The 21,550-nt window shown below is 36.8% G+C and overlaps 2 protein-coding genes across 5 annotated transcripts; one reads left to right on the forward strand and one right to left on the reverse strand.

The window, feature by feature from the left end:
* The first annotated feature begins 478 nt into the window (after positions 1 to 478).
* Positions 479 to 4,690, forward strand: LOC124444417. The gene is made up of 5 exons (XM_046995040.1): positions 479 to 640; positions 910 to 972; positions 1,620 to 1,663; positions 1,758 to 1,778; positions 1,862 to 4,690. The coding sequence occupies exons 1-5, from the start codon at positions 485 to 487 to the stop codon at positions 1,914 to 1,916; spliced, it is 339 nt and encodes a 112-aa protein (XP_046850996.1). The 5' UTR covers positions 479 to 484; the 3' UTR covers positions 1,917 to 4,690.
* A 2,525-nt stretch (positions 4,691 to 7,215) lies between these two features.
* Positions 7,216 to 21,465, reverse strand: LOC124444414 (fibroblast growth factor receptor-like 1). 4 transcript variants are annotated; one of them, XM_046995037.1, is made up of 8 exons: positions 21,266 to 21,465; positions 20,997 to 21,086; positions 18,045 to 18,224; positions 12,465 to 12,767; positions 12,187 to 12,207; positions 11,495 to 11,773; positions 9,010 to 9,357; positions 7,216 to 8,295 (listed from the first exon to the last, which is right to left on the reverse strand). In XM_046995037.1, exons 3-8 carry the CDS (start codon positions 18,121 to 18,123, stop codon positions 7,727 to 7,729), a joined length of 1,599 nt encoding a protein of 532 aa, XP_046850993.1. In that variant the 5' UTR covers positions 18,124 to 18,224; positions 20,997 to 21,086; positions 21,266 to 21,465; the 3' UTR covers positions 7,216 to 7,726. The 4 variants fall into 4 exon arrangements, with proteins under 4 accessions (XP_046850993.1, XP_046850992.1, XP_046850994.1 ...); XM_046995036.1 differs by lacking the exons at positions 20,997 to 21,086; positions 21,266 to 21,465 and adding an exon at positions 19,523 to 19,969; XM_046995038.1 differs by lacking the exons at positions 20,997 to 21,086; positions 21,266 to 21,465 and adding an exon at positions 19,361 to 19,415.
* Between the last annotated feature and the right edge of the window lie 85 nt (positions 21,466 to 21,550).

The raw sequence follows: 21,550 nt of genomic DNA on the forward strand, positions 1-21,550 counted from the left end.
GAACCGTATATTTTGTCTTAGTTTTGTTTTTATTTGTTCACATTGCAACCTTCAAAAGTTGGACTTTCATAAGAATTATTTTCTTAGCATGGACGTACGAGTAAAGGGGCAGATGGAACAGCTACTTTCACTCAAACTTCACAGAAATTATGAGAATATAAATGTACTTAACATAATTATTTTAAATATAAATTAATTTATATAATTTAATATAAATGTAATTAATATAATTATTTTAAATGCAATAAATATAATTATTTTAGATATAAATTACAAGGATTCGGTCAGTTGTAGGCGAAGTTAGCCAACTGTACTCAACTATAGCATTAGTTATATGAATCCGAATACAAAAGTTCCTCAAATTGAAAATATTTTACAAAATATCAAAGAACTTGTAGTTGAGTTGAGAGCAATGGTCGTAAGTATTTTAATGTGTCATTCTGATGCATTGAAATATGCGACAATCAAACTACTTCAATTCAATATGGCCGATCACTCACAAGACCCGTCCGGTGTGATTTCAGAGAATGTTAAGCGCAAAAGGGAACGAAGCAAACGTTTTACAGAAAGAGTTAATGCCAACATCTGGGAGGCAGGAAAATTATCTCAGCATATGGTAAAATCATCTGGATCGCCTGAAGTACGTTAAGAAATAGTCAAAATGACAGTTACTGACTTCCTTTCTTGTTGGATATAGCCTGTCTACGTAGGTTATTGTTGTAAGAGTGAGAGTTCCAATTGCATGCTTGAAAATCATGATTCTGAACAGACATATTGAATACCGACAATTCAACCTTAACATGGTGTTTTACTGTAAATTCTTTAGACTTGTTTAAATACGACTTCACACTTGTAGTTACTGATTGAACCTCAATTTCAACTCTTATTTTCAGATACTTTTATTTTTAGATAATGTCACAAACCACAAAACGACTGGTCCAATCAGAAAATGCAATGAAATCTACTCACGAGGTGAGAATACTTTTTGAGCAAATTTACCAATTGTCTCAAAAAAATGTTACAGAATTATGCTGTGGCACTTATTGTACAGTTTTCTTTTACCTTATTAGAAATTTATCGTATTTCAGTGTAGGTTTTTGCCTTATAGTGCATGCCACACAAAACTTTTAGTTGCTACTTTTAATTATATTTTCATTCGACAGAACGTTTAAAAGGACAGTGTATTTTCTAAAACAGTTTATGCATGTCACTTATCATCACTTTTTATATTTGTTCTCATGTCACTTTTTATTTTTAAGTTTTAGTAATGTCGATTTACACAACTTATAACATCATTTTGCATAAAGTTTCAAACATCCTTTAGTTACAAAGCAACTTTTCCTTGAAATGATCGAGCAACTTTTGCTTGAATTGATCGGGTAGTATTTTAGACCATTAACTCTTCATGAAATCTTCGTGCAATGTGACTTCATTGTGACGTCACAAGTTGTGTGTAAAGCAAACATTACGTAATCTACAATAGCTTGAGAATGAAGAGTGATATGAAAACGTACACTGACCTTTTGTTGAACGTTATGTTCAATGAAAGTATAATCTGAATAGTGTCATGTGTCTGTGGGCTTGGCGAACTTCTTCAAAATTCATTATTCCTTTTATAGAATATCAAGAAAATGCAGAGGCTTATTGATCAAATGAATACGCAGTGAGTAAAACCGTTTTAACCGTAAAAACAATAATACTCCCATGAAAAAACTGACCATTGAGTTTACTAATATATTATTGATTTTCGACGCTAGGTACAACGAGATTTATCAACAGTAAGTGAAGAATTTTGTCTTTCAAAACGACTTACAGTATTTCCCAGTAGGGATTGACATATAATTCTTCCTATTTCATGTAGTTTGGATTTGTTAGCGAAAATTGATCATCAGATGCATTGCACGGCAACGAAATGACGGAGTGTAAGTCGACCTGTAAGAAAAATCGATACTGAAATTAAAACAGCATATATGTTTGGTAAAGAAACGTTTTTAGTGAAGATGCTCACTATATCACTATAATTAGCCACTTTCTTTCATTTTGTTTCCTGTTAAAAATAATAATCATGTTTTTTTAATTTTTGGATTGCAACGAACCTCCACGGAAATATCAAACAACGTGGCTCGCCCACGACAACTGGTGCCCACAATAGCACTGACATAATATTCTTTTGTATTTGACCACCAACATGGCGGTCGTGACATAACAGGCAAACCACCTATCCTTGACTTCTTCATGAGCAAGGCAAGGCTACATTTCTACGATGCTTTGCTTTCATGAACATAAGCGATCCAATACGAGCGGTTTCGTAGAAAACAACATAAGTGTATTTTATTTAGTCCTATATTTTGTCAGTTATTGTGCAAAATAACTCATATGTCGTCCAGTTGTTCATTGCTGCCATCAACGAGAAGCTCCTCGATGCCCTCCTCACACATTTCCTCTTCTGTTAATTGCATATCGAAAGGATCATATACTTCCTTTCAAACACGGGCTGTACTTAGTCGGCTGAGAACATCGAGAAGATTTTGACATGGTCCATGTTTCTGCACATAATTTCTTTATCTTCTGATTCATCCAAGGGCTAGAACAGAGCAAAAACTTTAAATGATTTGGTAATTAGCTTTTTGGGTAGCATGCACCAAGACTGAAGCACCCATTCGTGAGTAGAAATATGCAGACAGAAGAATGCAATGAACCGTCAAACACAAACACAGCAACTTGACACAAGTGGAAGGGTAAAGTGGAACAAAAGCAAATAGAAAAGAAAATCTCTTTTATTTTGTTTCGTCCATACGAATAGCGAAGGGAAAATATTTTATCAAAAAGCACAAGCTTAATCTATTTTTAGCCTTAAGTCTATCATTGAATGCCTGATATCTTAAATCAAAAAAGAGTGTCGTGAAAAAGATAAATTATCGTATTGCAAGATGTCAAGCTTTCCTAAATTCTTTGTAAGCAGTTCAAGTTCGTTCAAAACACTTTATTGTTCAAGTTGATCCATTCCTTTCAGTGCCTCAAAATCACCAAGGATCATCTCCTTATAAATTGTGTTGTGCGTCATGTGGATTGTTTTTGTGCTATACTGGACTAGACGCAACACTGATTGTAAGGCACAATTTGAATAACTATTTAGACCGTTAAATCTATTGAATTTAATGGCATTCGGTTCACGTATGAAAGGAGTCTGAGTTGCGCACTAAATTGGTCTTACTGTGTGCAAGTTGGTGCGAGTACGTCATGACTGCCAAGTTGGACGATTTTGACAAAGACTTTCCTCTCGTACTATGCAAATGTCATCCAATACGGCGAATATTTTATTGTTGTTTAATTCCCAAGTGAGTGGTTGCACGCCATCTATAATATGGCTAAATCAAAAGAACTGCAGTTTTCAAGATATCTCTTATGCCATGAACTTGTATGTTAGGTTATTTCAAAATTAAAGCCTATAAAAGTAGCGTTGAATTCAGGTTTATGAATTAATAGAACAACAGCAAGTACAATGGCTGAAAGAGTAAGAAATAGATGTACGAAAGAAGAAAGGAAAAAGTTGAATGGCGCTTTCAACTTTACTTGAAAACGATAATTTGGGAGATGAAGCAGTTGTGAGCAAGCTGAAATATTTACCGATGCTTACGAGAGACGGCATGTTGGACGACTATTATGTCAAGTTTGAAAGTGATTCTCAACGAAACTCCACTTTACACTGCAAGCTATCAATGCAGGGTTACAACAACGTCCACCAAGAAAGCTATTTGTCAGTGCGTAAACCGCACCATATTTAAGCATATAAAAGGCATGCTGTTTATGTTGAATCGACCAGTTCTTGTAAAACACCGTCATGACTGTATAAAGTGTTCTCAAAGAACAGTTAAAATTTGCTCCACATGGACAGTATTTAGAGAAGAATATGAATATAATATTTGAACATCGAGAAGCCATGGCCGAGTACAGGGGATAAATACTACCGTAAAATATGCTGTCAAAAAGAAGAAATGTAATCGTTTGTGTACTTCACCATGTCTACCCAAATATTCACGGCATTGCTATGCCAAAATGGTTAACGTCTATTTGAAGAATGGCTTTGTAAGAAAGTCGAAAATTTACAGTTTCTATCTGCGTCTAGTTTTGAGTGATAGATTGTATTCTCAACACGTATTGTACAGCTGATGAAACAAATCTGTACCGGCTAACCTTGGTGAAATATTGCACAGAGAACAAAATTGTGCAGACATACTTTCTTTGACGTCTCACGTAAGGATAGACCCCATGGTTAGAAACTATATTAATGTATTGCTGTCGTGTGAACAGACAAACACTAAATGATGATGTCCTACAGCGAAATGCTTTTCGATGTATTTCTAGAGTTGTTCTGAAAATGTCAATGGTTTGAAAGTCGATGCTACAAATGTGTGGTTTGTTTTCTTGATTGTCACTTTACGAAATAATTTTTTTTATCATACTTCAAGCATCTATTACCGTAAATGGACTAAATTTTCCATCTGTTTCCAACGCACTCACTGATCGACGGCAGCCGCAAAAACAAATCTGCATTGCTTAACCGTAAGAAAACGTGCTGCTTTTGAAAGACATACTTGCTTCCATCTTTTTCAAAAGACGACATAAGTAACTATAAATGTATTGCTAATGTATTACCAAACTAAGATTAATATAAATGTATATATTTGTACTACTCTTTCACTCTTTTTATCAACACTTGAGAACGAATATGATTTTTGATTTGTTGCTTTATCTTTAGCTGGAAGTGTTCTGCTATGATTTTGATTCGAGACCTTTAAAGGTCATTTTTTTTTGCATTAATTATTACAAAGCAGGAATGGCACATTAAATTGAGCATTAGCCTCCAACGAACTCTCTGGTCTACTACAAGACACAACCTTTCGAGGTTGCAAAGTGGAGGTTCAAACCCTGTCTGTAATAAGGTATAGTTAAATCTAGGTTGAGCTAAGAAATGAGGAAATAATGCTGGTTAACAGTGCAAAAAGGGCATTTCTATTACTGAGTTTTTAGAGAATGGAATGCGACACTTAGTATAAATTCAGAAAAATGCTCTCCGATGAGAAGGAGGGCGAAGAAAAAAAAAGATAGGATCCCATGCAAAAAACCACTCTTAAAAAAACTAAGTCTTTTGCTCAAATTTTTTTATGACTCCCTGTGATCAGGGAGTTATTTTTTTAAATTTTGAAAAGTCAGGAAACCCAAGAGCAAACAGAACGCCCTAATATTTCCTTTCTTACCTCGAGGCACTTGTTCCTCAATTCGACTTTCTCTCGTCCACATCCGCCTCGTACACCGAAGTGTGTCAGCAGAGGGGCGAACCAAGGATCGTGTGCACAGGAGGTCAGTGATGTCGAACTAAGCGCCCAACATCGGCCAGTTGAGCTAAGCGCTCATCATCGAAAACTCTATGTTTTTCGGCGTATTTGCTAAATTTTCTTCAATGTGAAGCGAAATATAAGGAGAAGGTCTTGAACCTTAGAAGGTCTTGAACCCTAGAAGGTGAGATCACTGCACCGTCATCTTTACCACTCGGCCAGACGGGTGAATTGGAAAACCGCTTAAAACATGTCAAGTCCTTCTGACAAAACAACATTGCTTTCATTTCTCTTGAGGCTCACATTTAATACTGTGTTTATTTTGTTCTTCGTCACTATCATTATAGCTGTTCAATTCTAACACTGTTGAAGAATAAATGTTATAACAGAAAGGAGGAAGACCAATTAAGTATGCACAATCTCAGACATTGCCATGTGGTGAATCAAAACAACAACGCGCATGTTCGCAGTCAATTTAATGGCCCTGGGAGTTTTTAACTTGTCTGTTCAAACATAAATAACATATTTTTTACCATCTTGCATGATTATATTGTAATGATTACTACAAAAGCATATGGCTCCTACAGAACAGTATCCACTTACGAGTTCGTCGGAGTTGTCTATTCAAGTCTTTTTGTCATTTTAAAATCTTGCCATGTCTTGAGTGTCATCATTTCAAATATAGTCAATGTAATCAATATAGCCAATGCGGTTTTTGTCTACATTTGTGTCCACCTTCGTATCCATTTTTTGTCTACCTTTTTTGTCTACCTTTATGTCCATCTTTATGCATACCTTTGTCTACCTTTTCTTACTAGTCAGTTCAGACTTATTTTTTACAATCTATATTTAAACATGTTGTGTTTTCAAAAGACGTTCATGTGGTCTTTTCGAAATTCAAAATGTCGTTTATGTCGTCTCTTTGTAGAAGGTAGACACAAAGGTAGACACAAAGGTAGACATAAAGGCAGACACAAAGGTAGACATAAAGGTTGGCATAAAGGTAGACAAAAATGTAGACGACATATTTACCATATTTTTTATCATCATACATAATAATAAATATAATATTAATATAGATCTCCGAAAGAATTTGGTTTCTGCAAAGAAGTTTCCACTTACCATTTCATTGGAGTTGTCTTTTTAAGATTCAAATCATTTTATAGTCATTTCAAATAATTTCATCATTTCAAATGTAATCAATGTGGTAATCAAGGTAATCTAATGCAGTCTTGTCTGTTTAGACTCAGCTAACATATTTTTTTTTCTTCACTCTATGCAAGATTGTTGAAGTTGATGCTGTCCATTCAGAGTTAAACTAATGAAATAATAACTTTTTTAAATGCCACTCAGGGCGTTCTGTTTGCTCTTGAGTTTATATCTACCTTTATGTCTACCTTTGTGTCTACCTTTGTGTCTATCTTTATGTCTACCTTTATATCTACCTTTATATCTACCTTTATGTCTACCTTTGTGTCTACCTTTGTGTCTATCTTTATGTCTACCTTTATATCTACCTTTATATCTACCTTTATGTCTACCTTTGTGTCTACCTTTGTGTCTATCTTTATGTCTACCTTTATGTCTAGCTTTGTGTCTATCTTTATGTCTACCTTTATATCTACCTTTATGTCTACCTTTATGTCTACCTTTGTGTCTACCTTTGTGTCTACCTTTATGTCTACGTTTATGTCTACCTTTGTGTCTACCTTTGTGTCTATCTTTATGTCTACCGTTATGTCTACCTTTATGTCTACCTTTGTATCTACCTTTGTGTCTAGTAGTCACTCTTTCTTGGCAACCAATCATATTGCAAGATTGAAACATAAAAAGCACGAAAATATGTCTCAGAGTAAAAAAGAAATCACTCACGATGCTCTTCAATAGACAAAGTTTTATGATTTGAAATGCTCTCGTTGCTCTATCTTATTCTTCTTTTCCAAAGTGCATTCACGTACATACAATTACTGTTAAATATATTTTATACAATGTTATTTTTATACACACTATGTTTTTATATACACAATCGTTCCACACAAAACTAATAAATTCAGTTTTTAAAACTGTTCAATCGCTTTAATTGGGAAAAGATCCATGATTTTTTAAAGCAGTTCCGTGTTTGATGCTATTGACAAAAGAGTATCGACATGAGCAATTTGAAAGAAATATCTTGAACTCATGTTTGGTTAACTCAAAGTTTAAATAAACAGACCGAAACTAACAAATTTCGAATAGCCACACCAACTTCGCAGTTAAACACACTTAAGTCTGTTTCTCTGCATTGGCGACCTTCGACGATCATTCTACGACCAACAAAGCAATCATCGACTGTCGGCAATGCATGCCATCCAATAGATATAAATAATCACAAAATTCTCTGTAAATAAATTTCATACAATAGATTCTTTTGATCTTTGTGGATTCTTGTTACGAGGAGAGTCAATAAGTGAAGAAGGACCTTGCCTTTCATCATTGTCCAACAATGACGATAAGTTAGTGCAAGTTGGAGTTTTCTCCTCGACAAACAAACTAGAATCTAATGCAGGAAGTGAATTTTCCGAGAAACAATTTTCTTCCACTTGCGCGTAACATTCACTGTCAAAGAGATTACGATGTCTATCTGCCGTCAAATTAGGATAAGTTCTTGGAGTATTTGAGCTTAATTTTTTTTGTTCTAATGTTCTTTCATTTGCCGAATACATCTCAGTAAAGCAAGAAGATAGCGGTTTACCACGTGGTTCCGCATACTGCTGTAACAGGTCTCGTGGTTTGTATTCCTGAACGTACTGTTTCTCGAGATGCTTACGCTGTTTTCTACAGTATAGAATAAAAACACCCACAAGTATCATTGACAAGAGGAAAGATATCGCGATCAGAATCACAAGCCAAACGGATAATTCCTCTTCCGTTTCCTCGTTCGCTACATCATCAGCTGGTGGAGTTTTGACGAGAAATGAGTCTAACAAAAAACAACAACACAAATTTGACTATTAAGACTCAGACAGTTGTCTAAATATTTCCTGTTTAAACTCCTGAAAAAGAGCGAAACACGATTACAATATAACTTTCCGACAATAAAAGTTTGGCTATCGCTGCACTTGATCTTATATGGTATTGATCGACTTAACTACACCGTGGAACAATATTTTTATTAGGAACTGATTCTTTCCTAACAACGTTTCACTAATACTGATTGCACTCCAAGTCTCCAACAAAGTAGTGACATTCCTTTGCAACGTTGTATAAATAGTCGCTTCTCGTTATAACAATGTTGTTGCACGAACACTTCTCTAACTATGGTTTAGTAACACTGACCCCTTTCTTTAACAATGTTGTTGCACGAACACTTCTCTAACTATTGTTTAGTAACCCTGACCCCTTTGTGTAACAATGTTGTTGTACAAACACTTCTCTAACTATTTTTTAGTAACCCTGACTCCTTTCTATAACAATGTTGTAGCACTAACACTTCTGTAACTATGGTTTAGTAACACTGACCCTTTTCTGTAACAATGTTGTTGTACAAACACTTCTCTAAGTATGGTTTAGTAACACTGACCCCTTTCTGTAACAATGTTGTACAAACACTTCTCTAAGTATCGTTTAGTAACACTGACCCCTTTCTGTAACAATGTTGTTGTACAGCTCCTCGGAGTCTTTACGAAAAGCTTACCTTTTACGCGAAGTTCATAGATTGCTTTAAAACTTCTTTGACCATTTTTTACAATGCAAATGTACTTTCCTTCATCCTGCTTGCTCACATTTTTGATGATGAGATGAGAATCAAAATAGTAGTGCTTACTGTTGTGAGACGTTTTAATAAGATTTGTTGTATACTTTGTACCGAACAGCTTCGATTTCTTTAAATCAAGCGACTTGTTAGTATTCACGTCTCTCCATATCCAATCAACTTTTACATCACCGGCTGACGTAGCTTTGCAATCATATCTCACGTTGTCGCCAAAAATTGCTTCGCGCTCTGGTTTTTTCGTTTCCTCCATCTCTAGCTTTGGCAATCGCGCTTAAAGAAACAAGGAATTATATTTTCATATAACCCTGTTGTAACCATGGACGAAATCACGAATAGAAAATACGATAAAATTTTGCTATTTCATGCCGTGCTATAAATCAGAATCATTACAATATGGGTTTTATCAAATAAGAATAATAAAACGCGCGCTCTTATTGGTCTATAGCTGTGTTTGCATTAACCTGTGCAAAGCAGATCTGAGCTCAACCAATTAAATCAATTAAGACAATCAAAAGAGAATTCGAAAATCTATAATGAATAAGTGCTTAAGGAAAATTTAAAAGATTAGTTTTAAATCTATCTGTTTGCATTCATTATTATTTTATAAAAGAACTAAAAGATGTTTTTCGTGTTAGCACTGGCTTATGTCAACCGAGGAGTCATTTGAAAAAACTCAAGAACAGATTGGTGCAATGTTTCTTAAATAACAGATGTTTGTGCTAGTCTGAGAGGAATAACGAATTGGAATGATAATTCTCATCTTTTGACGCACTTGTATTTGGATCAAGAATTTCTGCATCAAGGGATAGGAGTGTCTTAAGGGTGGGTAGGGGTTAGACGACTGGAAAAAGTCAATTTACAGTTAATTAGGGTAAACTTTTCGGTCGACTAACAGTGATCTATAAGAGCTGTGAATTTTGTTCATGAGCATAATTTTACAGTAGGTACAACGAACGATTTTGTAACTGAAAATAAAAAATTTCAAAGGCGGGCTGAAATTTTCGGGGAGTTGTTTTAAAGTTGAACATTAATTGAATTGTGACCGCCAGCAACACCCCCCTGGCTCCTACGTCCCCGATTTGCATGCCTGTTGAAACGCCGGCACTCTCAATGAATTGTGACCGTCAGCACACCCCTAGCTCTTACGTCCCCGATTTGCATGCCTGTTGAAACGCCGGCACTCTCAATGAATTGTGACCGTCAGCAACACCCCTAGCTCCTACGTCCCCAATTTGCATGCCTGTTGAAACGCCGGCACTCTCAATGAATTGTGACCGCTAGCAACACCCCCCTAGCTCCTACGTCCCCAATTTGCATGCCTGTTGAAACGCCGGCCTCAATTAATTGTGACCGCCAGCAACACCCCCCTAGCTCTAACGTCCCCAATTTGCATGCCTGTTGAAACGCCGGCACTCTCAATGAATTGTGACCGCCAGCAACACCCCCCTAGCTCCTACGTCCCCAATTTGCATGCCTGTTGAAACGCCGGCACTCTCAATGAATTGTGACCGTCAGCAACACCCCCCTAGCTCCTACGTCCCCGATTTGCATGCCTGTTGAAATGCCGGCACTCTCAATGAATTGTGACCGTCAGCAACACCCCCCTAGCTCCTACGTCCCCGATTTGCATGCCTGTTGCAAACGCTGGCACTCTCAATGAATTGTGACCGTCAGCAACACCCCTAGCTCTTACGTCCCCGATTTGCATGCCTGTTGAAACGCCGGCACTCTCAATGAATTGTGACCGTCAGCAACACCCCCCTAGCTCCTACGTCCCCAATTTGCATGCCTGTTGAAACGCCGGCACTCTCAATGAATTGTGACCGCTAGCAACACCCCCCTAGCTCCTACGTCCCCAATTTGCATGCCTGTTGAAACGCCGGCACTCTCAATTAATTGTGACCGCCAGCAACACCCCCCTAGCTCCTACGTCCCCAATTTGCATGCCTGTTGAAACGCCGGCACTCTCAATGAATTGTGACCGCCAGCAACACCCCCCTAGCTCCTACGTCCCCAATTTGCATGCCTGTTGAAACGCCGGCACTATCAATGAATTGTGACCGTCAGCAACACCCCCCTAGCTCCTACGTCCCCGATTTGCATGCCTGTTGAAATGCCGGCACTCTCAATGAATTGTGACCGTCAGCAACACCCCCCTAGCTCCTACGTCCCCGATTTGCATGCCTGTTGCAAACGCCGGCACTCTCAATGAATTGTGACCGTCAGCAACACCCCCCTAGCTCTTACGTCCCCGATTTGCATGCCTGTTGAAACGCCGGCACTCTCAATGAATTGTGACCGTCAGCAACACCCCCCTAGCTCCTACGTCCCCGATTTGCATGCCTGTTGCAAACGCCGGCACTCTCAATGATTAAACAACGTTGTAACGCATGATTTATAAACCAACCTTTTACGATGATATTGAAAGTTCTGTTGATCGTGCCTACATTATTGCTTACACGACATGTGTATTTTCCTGAATCACCAACGGAAAGATATCTCAAATTTAACGTCCATCCATCTGCCTCAACGCTCGTTCTCTTTTTCACTCCCAAAGATTCTCCATCCTTAAACCACTCCACATTGGGATGGGGATCGCCTTCACTGTGACAGTGCAATTTGGCGGTGTCACCAGTTTTGTACATTTCTCTATTCTTTGGAACTTGTTTGAACTTTGGAGGCATGCCTGAAGACGTACAAAACAAAACTTCATTATCAAACTGTAAAACATACGATATTCCCACATGCCAAGCGTTAACACACGTGTCATTACGTCATCACATCAGTGGTGGATCTAGCAGCAATTTTCTTTTTTTTTGCGGGGGAGGGAGGGATTCTTGTCTAAGTGAACAGCTAAAGTTCGATAATAGAATCCAAAAAACCTACTTGTTATTGAATGTGGATACTACTAACTATTTTTGTCAACAAAATTAATATGTTGATATTTAAGGGTGCTATTTTTCACTATTACCTGCAGGAGTGAATACAATTGTGTAACCCCCGCTCCCCCCAAAAAAATCCACCACTGCAGTACGTTCACTCCTCATATATTTTTAGTTAAGATCTTAGCTACATGAAGAATGGGAAAAGTATGCCTACCTCGGACAGGTTTTCTAGTGCCTACAAGAGAGAAAACAAAAAATGTAAGTTTGACAAATTTCAGACGACCTCACTTGTTTAGCTACAGTTTGCAGAAATTCCAAAAGCTTTATCGATATGACTTGACGATTTCCTCAAGAATAAATCTGCGAATCATTGACGTATCAAATATTTACCATGATAATTAATCTCACAAACGCTTGAAATACATTCTCAAATCGGATAAATGCGTACATTTTGCCAAAAACAAGTCATCTCGGGTTCAAAACTGTACTTACTTTTTACTTTCAATTTTATCGACAAAACAGCTGCTCCGTAAGAATTGTAAGCAGAACAATTATACATCCCGGCATCCTCTTTTTTGACGTTGACGATCTTCAGATGTTTGTGGTTCCTAATCAGAAATCTTGACCAATGATTCTTTGTGTTTTGAATAATCTCTCCATTATTGTCGAGCCAAGCAACCAACGTTCGATTTTCAATTGGATCTCTCGTACCAGTGACTGGACATTTCAGTTTCACAGAATGGCCGAGATATGCGCTATAATGCGTCCGCGGCTTACCTCTGAATCTTGGCGGGCCTATACGCAATAAAAGAGAAAAGTTGAAGGAGCACTACAACATTAGAGAATAGACGTATAAACAAATCAGGGGGGGTGGAACGTAACAAATGAATAAATGTATGATGTATGGTAAGGAGAGGAGTCATAAGAAAAATGTTTGATGTATGGCAAGGAGAGGATTCACAAGGAAAGAAAAAGCCAAAACCAATTGTTGACATTTTTGGTAAATGCAAAGTCAGAGATCAAAAGATCTTATACACCCTATATCATATACTAAAATAGTATTTTTCTTAAATGTTTTGTAAATAGAATTCATTTATTTCTTTTTGCATTTGAGATTCTAGCTACATACGCTCCAGGGATTCTCGCCCGGCACCTAACTGGCATGCAACAAGACTTAAATATCTTAAACCATGATCTGCCAAAAAGGGAGAAAAACAATATACGTTAATCAAATAAAGAATCATTTATACCAAGAAAGGAGGGATGTAATTAACTATTAAGTGCTTGAATCCATCAAGCTAAAATAAAGAAGATAATTTAACACGAGAATAGCGAAAGTAAAAATAAAACGATTCATATTCCCATTCCGGTTTCCGGTTTCAAAAAGTAATTAAAAACATGCTCGCTGGGAGGGTGAAAAACTCCAAACACTTTTTCACATTACAAAAAAAAGGATGAAAGTCGTCATCATAATGGTTACGCGCGCAAAGTTGACAAAGATTTGCTCAGGAGACGAATGGTGTAGTTATTGATAGTGGAGAGTAAAACTTATTATCTGTCGTTTTGCCTCATTTTTGTAAGGATAGATAATGATGAGAGAGAGAGTTAAAGTTGATAATCTTGTCTATACCACCGCTTCAAGACAGTCTTATAAAAAAAGAAGGGATTTACCATGGATAAAAATCATTTGTTTTTTTCTTCACATTTCCTTCGAAATCCTTCTCCGCCTTATCGCCGAGAATACGCGCTTTATTGCATATAAAATAGGACGATTTCTTTCGACTTAAACCACAGGAAAATAACATAAATTAATGAATTCCGCGGTGTTTTAGAGAAAGGAGCCTGAGCAAAAAATAACATGATCAAATAGCTTAACCGGTGCCAAAAAGACGGAAATAGTAATTGCCACAACTCGTTAAAAGATTCTCCTGTGACGTGAAATAGTTTTATAGGATTACAATGTGTGTTAGGGTAATGCATCCTTCGTACATAGAAAATGGCTTTGCTTTGAACACTATAGAATTAACAGATTAGCAAGACAGTGTATTCGCCTATTGAAATATTTCTTCGCAAAAAAAATGGCTACAAATGTATGAATTGTTTTATGCCTGGTGAAGGAGTTTATCAACAGCAACGTGCGTACAAGTAGCGAGGACAGATAACTGTGCTTGCATATACAAATTGATTGTCAAGCTCAGATGAATAACTCAAAACCTCTTCAGCTGTCTGAAATATCAGATAACAGTAATGAGTAGATGTGTGTCAATACATACACGAATTACGCAAGACTATTTGACGAGAGATCACGTTGGACGAGTGATGTGTTGCCGTATCGGACACATCAACTAAATGGTGAATAGTTATACAGAACAACATGGGGTCAGGATGTACACTAAATACAAAAATTCCAATATGATTCAACGCTGCTTGAGATGTCTTAATAAAATATGTGCATGACGTAAAAATTTCTTATAAGCTTTTAATATTACTATTTCCTTGCGTTTTATTCTGCTCATTTTCGTGCTTTGTATTTCGTGTTTCACTTCTGTGCTAACCCCCACTCTTCCAAGAAGCAACTACGTACTATCAACTAGTAATATAATGAAATGTATTCCGTAGAATAGTGACGAATGCACAGATGAAATGATTCATTATAACGAAAATAAATAGTTTTCTTGTTCGACATTTAGTTATGAAATGTCTAGCTAGGTAAAGTTAGTGCAAGTCAAATATCAAGATATACACAAAGGCTACGGTTGTAAGCTTTGACCATTTGATACGTCACAGTCTGTATGAAAATCTCACAAGCACACAGCGATAAGAGAAAAAGACGTGCTCGACAAGTTACATGATTTCATAGTTGTTCGTTAGTATCATAAATAAGGTTAGATAAACTTCTGTTATCAAAGCAGATGCTTGGGCCAGCCAACTGAGCAAAGCAACTGATGTCCCATAAAGTAGCAGTGATAATCCTATTTAAATACTTTCAGTTCTTATGCCCACTGCGTTTTTATTTAGCACCCACTAGTTATACCGGGTCATGAACAAACAACTTAAAACGCCCAAAAAATGCGTTTGGCAGAACATTCATATGAATCAATTTTTTTTGTTTTGTCTGTGAAACGGATTAAACCATTAACGACTCTGCCTTGGTATCATGTTTTTCTAAGAAACAAAGTAATCATTTAAGTATAAGATTACGCTATAGCAAATATGTGGAGATACGTATTTCTTATAGATAGGGGCCTGTTTAAGTTGAATAAATCCCGCGTTGCTATTAGGAAAATCGCTGTAAAATACAGCACATTACAAAAGAATAATCAAACAATTGAGCTGCTGGACGTCTTCAAGATGTCTACAGATAATATTGCACTTACAAAGGACAACAAATAAGCGATCTATTGTCTAGATTTTATTCAAATTTTACTGGTGAAGATTTTGTTCTTGCAGACGGATTTTTCGTCAAAATGAATTAAGGCACAATCTAGTTTGAATTAACGGGTGAAAAGAAGCAGACACTAACTTACAGTGAGTATTTTTTAGACAGAAGTGTGTGCGCTGAGTAGGTTCGATAAACAAAATTAGTAAAACCGATTGTCATCAGTTCAAGTAATTTTGGGTTGTGTGAAGAAACATATCCCAACACTTTATGCTAACTGCGTATAAATACAACGGCAAACAAATAAACATACATACAAGAATAAAGAGAACCGTTATAATAAGACTTACAATCCATACTTGAATAATAGTAATATTAAAAGCTTAATCTCTGATGATGGCTTTGGAATAAGAAACTATTTATATTATGTAAAATAGTTGAAAAGTATGAAAAGTACCAAGAACTTATACAAAGAGAACTACTCCCTTCACTCTAAATAAATCACTCGAAATATGTGAAAAGTAAGAAAAGTAGCCAGACCTTATACAAAGAGAACTACTCCTCCCTTCACTCTAAATAAGTCACTCGAAATATGTGAAAAGTAAGAAAAGTAGCCAGACCTTATACAAAGAGAACTACTCCCTTCACTCTAGATAAGTCACTCGAAATATGTGAAAAGGATGTAGCTACATACTCATCTCTCTATCTTGACTATAAATATCTGAAAACGGCGAGAAAATGTAGTTATAAAGCGGTAGAAAGTACAAAGAAGAACATTATTTAGCGCATTCATGCTATACAAATCATTAAAATTAAAAATAGCCCAGAAAACAAAACCCCTAAGACTTAAAATGGTTTCCCGTTATTAAGAAAGACACGAAAAGGCGTGCATTAGTAAATCGTTGCAAGAACAAAAACCTCCGCTGGTGACTCGTCCACTTAAAAGACCGAATTCAAAGCAACGCGATTTAATTACAATGTACAGTGCAATTTAACAACAGGATTTCGAACTAATGGAAAATATGATTAACAACAATACACAATATTCTCACGCAAAACTTTTCCAAATGAGCATAATTGAGTTTATCGTCCACTGTATGTATACAACAAATTAACATACGCACACACGAATTTAAGTTCGCCGTTCGGTCATTTGTCAATATTTCTTTAAGGAAGCTGACCGACCTACCCCGCGGTAAAAATCAGATTAGAAAAGTTTTAAGTCGATATCGAAGACGTGATAGCAAGCATTGACATGTATTGTCATCCACGAGGTCTTTGAAGTAGAACATGTAATAGTTGTGCTTTTTTTGTCACAAAGTATGTAAGAAAGATTGTAAAATAATTCATGTTCTTTATTGAGGATAACTATTAATTAAGGGTAACTCGATGCATTAATTGCTACAATATACTAAAATGAACAAGTTCCGTGTACAAAATTTCGACAATATGCTCGACTGCTATCTCTCCTCATAGATCTGCGGCGAGATAATTTTTCATTACAGACTTCATTAACATATATATTCTTAAAGATACCAAACAGTCATTATACAAACGATCGATAAAAACAGTCGCTCACATAAAAACTCTTTAGAAATCACGATCTTAAAACATAGTTGTCTTCATATATCTAACTAAGCCATGATTAAAACTAGCGAACACTTTAAATTCATAGTTTTAGCATGCATAAATGAACAGTTTTATAAGTCTCATCAACATTATCCTGAACAGAAACTTAAGCCGAGTATACACAGTATAAAATGTATTTTTTTCAATTGCCGACAAAAATTGCATACTTGAACTAGATGCAGACAAGAACCTAAAACAAATCGACTTCTTGGGCTTAGATCTTCACGCCAATAAATTTATCTTTGCTATACTTCTAAGACAAACTATTTTCAATGGCAACTCAAATATGACCAGAACGTATAAATCAATAAAAAACATGAAATCTTCTAACGTGATTTCATGCAGGTATGATGTCAGCCTGTCGATATCTGCTGTGTATACAGTTTATGCTTGCTATACTAAGGTACATGCTTTCTAAATGGAAAGAGGGGTATAGTATAATGAGAGAACTGCTGCATGGCTATGAAAAGTCTTATCGATTTTCCGGAACAACTTGATGCGAGGCAGAACATATCCTGTCAAGAGTCCATAAATCTTGCTTACACGCAACGGAAGAATAGTGTATCGAAGATTCGATGAATCGTACTATCACTAATCTTTAGAAAATGGCGCAGACTCTGATCAGTTTCACAATAAAAATAGTCGAAATTCAAAAGCAAAAATGTAAATTTCAGCAACAGACGCGAGAAAGGCCCGAAGGCAGCAAAACATATGTTTTAATCAAAAAAACATATTGGCAATAGCACAAAAATGTTTTTGTATCAGAAAGGAGCTCATTAAAACATTAAAACGGTGTTTTAAGTGGAATTGAACGTATAATTATAGCAATTGCTTGGCAAAGGCTTTTCGCACGCATAAAACATACACAAAAATCACGAGTCGAAGGTGTTTCTCGTGTATGGCTCATAGCTGGTAGCTGGAGAACAAACAGGAGGATCATATTTCACGCAAGCCGTGTCAAAGTCATTTCATTTCGTCGCATGAAGATTTTTATCAAATACAACACGTTATAGCTCGTACTCTTCAAACTTAATAACATCAAAAATTACAAAACTCGCTCTTACCAACACAATAAACCAATATCGATGTCCGCATGATCCACAGTAAGGAACATACTAACCATACGCTCAATGCGATAGCCATTAACAATTGTTTACAGAACTCACAGCGACAGCTTTGTCTTCTCCAAACCACTTGCGAACAATCACGCTTTTAAGTCGACGTGATTACGAGGAGAGGTGCCCCTAAAACCAAGTAAGAACATCACGTCAACCTTACGAAAAGCGCCATTAAAATGAAGCAACTACATTAATAGGAATTCCAATATTGTATTATTATTGTGCTTCCCACTCGTATGTCAACACGAGGCTAAAGCGACCACAGTTGTTGAAAATGTGTTCATCTTATGTCGTACTTGACCAGAACGCTTGGCGCCACTCGAGTAAGATGGAATATCAAATACCTTATAAGCACACTACTTTTGCACTAAAATTCAAAATCAACTCCCATCACAAGTGTTAAAATAAGCGTGATTGCAGTCGGCTTAATACGGCGCAATTTGCACATCGGCTATGAAAGCATTTCCTTCGGATTTTCAGGAAGCGATGTCCGGAGCCGCGATTTTCTTCAATGTTTTAGTAAAATATAGGTAGTTGGAATGTGGTCTATATTGGAGTCCCCTCAAATGGAAAAAACATGTATAAAACACATGACTTGAATATATATTACCAAGATGAGGAAACCATATTTCCACAGATATGCTTTGTTTGTTAACTTCCTTTCTTCTAAACGAAACCGGTTTCTTCCAAGAGAGCAACGCTCATAAATGGTCGCTCGTCAGCATCGTAAGACAGCGTATTTTGTAAGGTTCCGTCCACACACAATTATACCGGACTACGAAGATATTCGCTTTCGAATGTCACACTTGTGTAGAAATAACAAATACAAACAGTACGCCTCAAGAGCTTTCAATATAGACCCACGCAAAGCTGAGATGAAAATATCTCACGCGTATAGGATTCCTCGAGGCTTGAGAGTGTACACAAGAGCGCAAGTGAATTACTTCAAATAACCAAGGAACATGTCTAGTTGGGAGTCTCAAGTTCCATTAATTAATCCGTCTGCGTTAATATTTCTATACGCGTTCGAGCAACACGCTTTACGTGGTCTGCTAATCGCGCAAGAGCATTAATAATGTAGTCGTTAAGAAAGGTAATCGATCAAAATCAATCAGGATCGCTCTCGCAAGATTTGACACACGAATTTGAGAATTGCTTTCCGCTATAATCGCGATACGTATACGATAGCGAGCTAACGGTAGAGCGCGTTAACAAATAACATGGCAGAGTGGTTGATTTGATTTATGACTATTGCTACCCACCTTTCAAATTTTCCACATCCTATAATTTACCAGAAAGTAGCATACAGGCCTCACGTGTATATAATTATTATCAAGATCATCATAGAGAAGATGATCGCGAGTTTGTGATAGTAAAAGTACAAGTATTTATCATACCAACCACATATCATACAATACACTTACTTTTATTCCCTATATCTCACTGTGTGATCTGCTGACGACCAAGTGACATTTTGTTTGATATACTCATGTTTCTAGAGACTAGCTTCAAATATCTTATTCTCGGGGATTAATCCAATCCCCACCCAGAACAGGCTCAATTAGAACCTGTCAAGGTGCAAGCTTGTCAGTTTTCCTTGTTTCCGTAATTGTGGGGATCATATAAACATTTGTACAACTCTACACACGAATTCACGACGATGCAAACTTGATGAATGCCGACGCGTATCGTTGTGAAAACATAAAATTTATCCCATTTACAGTCAATCTTTATAGCGACTCTGTTTTTTAAATTATAAAGTTGACTTCCTTTGTGTGTGTGTGTTGGGGGTGTCAAACTGCGAATGTTATTCAAAACTTGGTAAACATTGCATTTGTTTAAACATTCAATTCATCTGCGTTCCTTCGCCTCAATTTTGAAATCACAATTAAGTGCGACTCAATTAGTGCACAAGCTCATGGCAGCTAAAATTTACAAAACCTATTTTACATTGGACAGGATTTATTCATTTAGCTCAAGCATGTGCTGATGGAAGATCAAAGAGAGGTAATGACTAAGCCCCTGCAGAGCAATTGAATGCGGCCAAAACGACGAATCCAAACCAAATAAACTCCCTCGAATCTTGCAGCCAATCAGCGCAAAGGCGTTTGTGACATTTTAATCATAATAATTAGCGTACGTTTGACGTATATTCAAGCAGCCGCGCTTGCACAAAAGCCAATGAAAATGAGCCATTGCCATCTTTCAATCTCATTTGAAATTGTAAGACTTCCCGCTGCTAAAAGCCATCACAGAGAGCCGCAAAAATGAATATCATTAGAAATTCAAGGTTGCAAAATAATACGTGCTGTAGCTTGTGGCAGATGTCAAACCACAAGCCAACCACGCTATCATCTGTTTGTAAACCGATCCTTGTTGACGAAGCTCTTCATCACAATGTGCATGCTCAAACGACAGAAAAGGGTCTAACGAAAACATCAATACTAAACTCTTAGGGCAAAACATATAAATTTGTTTCAATATATAAGGGAAACATGAAACAGTTTCGACTTTCATATTTTGGCGTACTTTGCCATTTAGTCGTGTGACATGCTTAGAATGGAACAGAATGTTCGCTTTGTGAAACATTACGAGATTCAACTAAGTTTGAATGTAATGTCAATTTTAGACAAAGACTCGTATCAATAATTTCACTGTTCTGACAGCTTCTATTCTTATGGCGCACTGCAAAAGACAACAGGAGTAGGCAGCGGTTATTTTAAATTGCTGTAAAAATTATCAGGCTTTGACATTACATCAGAACAAACGTATGGCAAAATGGATTTTCCGCTTTTCAAACGTCATGCAGTGGTTACATCTTCATAATTCACAGTTCACAGGGACACGTTTCAAATTGACAACGTGTCAATCAATGAAACAATTAGTGATATGACTTACCCAACGAGAAAATGTTCAAGTGAGCACTGTAGTTTGCGTTGATCTCTAGCCAAGAAACTGTTGTTCGCCAAACAATTTTGTAAACACAATCTAACAATAACGAAGCAAGTTATTGTATATGCACAAAAAACACCGTCCAACTAAGCAGGGGGGCCGTTTTACTGGTCCCATTATCTATTTCGCATGCATATAAATATCAAGAAATAAATTGCATTTTAAAAATGAATAACAAAGACGCCACATTTGCCTAACACATTTATGTTGTTTACCGTGGTCTCGAGGCTCATCTGAAATTGTGGTTCACACGAGAATCGCGTAGCATTGATTTGTACTTAATGTACGACAAAATAGCTTGTATCTAATCGTGAATAGCAAATATATGCACAGGTGACTGACAGTAAATGTTTTATTTCACTGATAGCAAAAATTTCACTTGAAAAAATTCTTCGCTTTCTCCAGAAAAATAAGATAGTCTTCAGCAGATGCTAAACACTTGGATTTTGCTCATAGCCACTAGGAGCAAGTTCTCCGGACTGGAAAGATGAAACCGCCAT

Source organism: Xenia sp. Carnegie-2017, unplaced genomic scaffold, assembly GCF_021976095.1.
Source record: "Xenia sp. Carnegie-2017 unplaced genomic scaffold, XeniaSp_v1 HiC_scaffold_21, whole genome shotgun sequence".
In the NCBI taxonomy this organism is placed as follows: Eukaryota; Metazoa; Cnidaria; class Anthozoa; order Malacalcyonacea; family Xeniidae; genus Xenia; species Xenia sp. Carnegie-2017.

Excerpts from the sequence above, each read along its gene's own strand:
- LOC124444417 (XM_046995040.1), top strand. The coding sequence starts at position 485 with ATGGCCGATCACTCACAAGACCCGTCCGGTGTGATTTCAGAGAATGTT. Across the intron at positions 641-909 it reads AATCATCTGGATCGCCTGAA|ATAATGTCACAAACCACAAA; the intron begins GTACGTTAAGAA and ends TTTTATTTTTAG. Across the intron at positions 973-1,619 it reads CAATGAAATCTACTCACGAG|AATATCAAGAAAATGCAGAG; the intron begins GTGAGAATACTT and ends TTCCTTTTATAG.
- LOC124444414 (XM_046995037.1), bottom strand. The coding sequence starts at position 18,123 with ATGGCTATCGCATTGAGCGTATGGTTAGTATGTTCCTTACTGTGGATC. Across the intron at positions 12,208-12,464 it reads GATAAAATTGAAAGTAAAAA|GCACTAGAAAACCTGTCCGA; the intron begins GTAAGTACAGTT and ends TCTCTCTTGTAG. Across the intron at positions 11,774-12,186 it reads CACTAGAAAACCTGTCCGAG|GCATGCCTCCAAAGTTCAAA; the intron begins GTAGGCATACTT and ends GTACGTCTTCAG.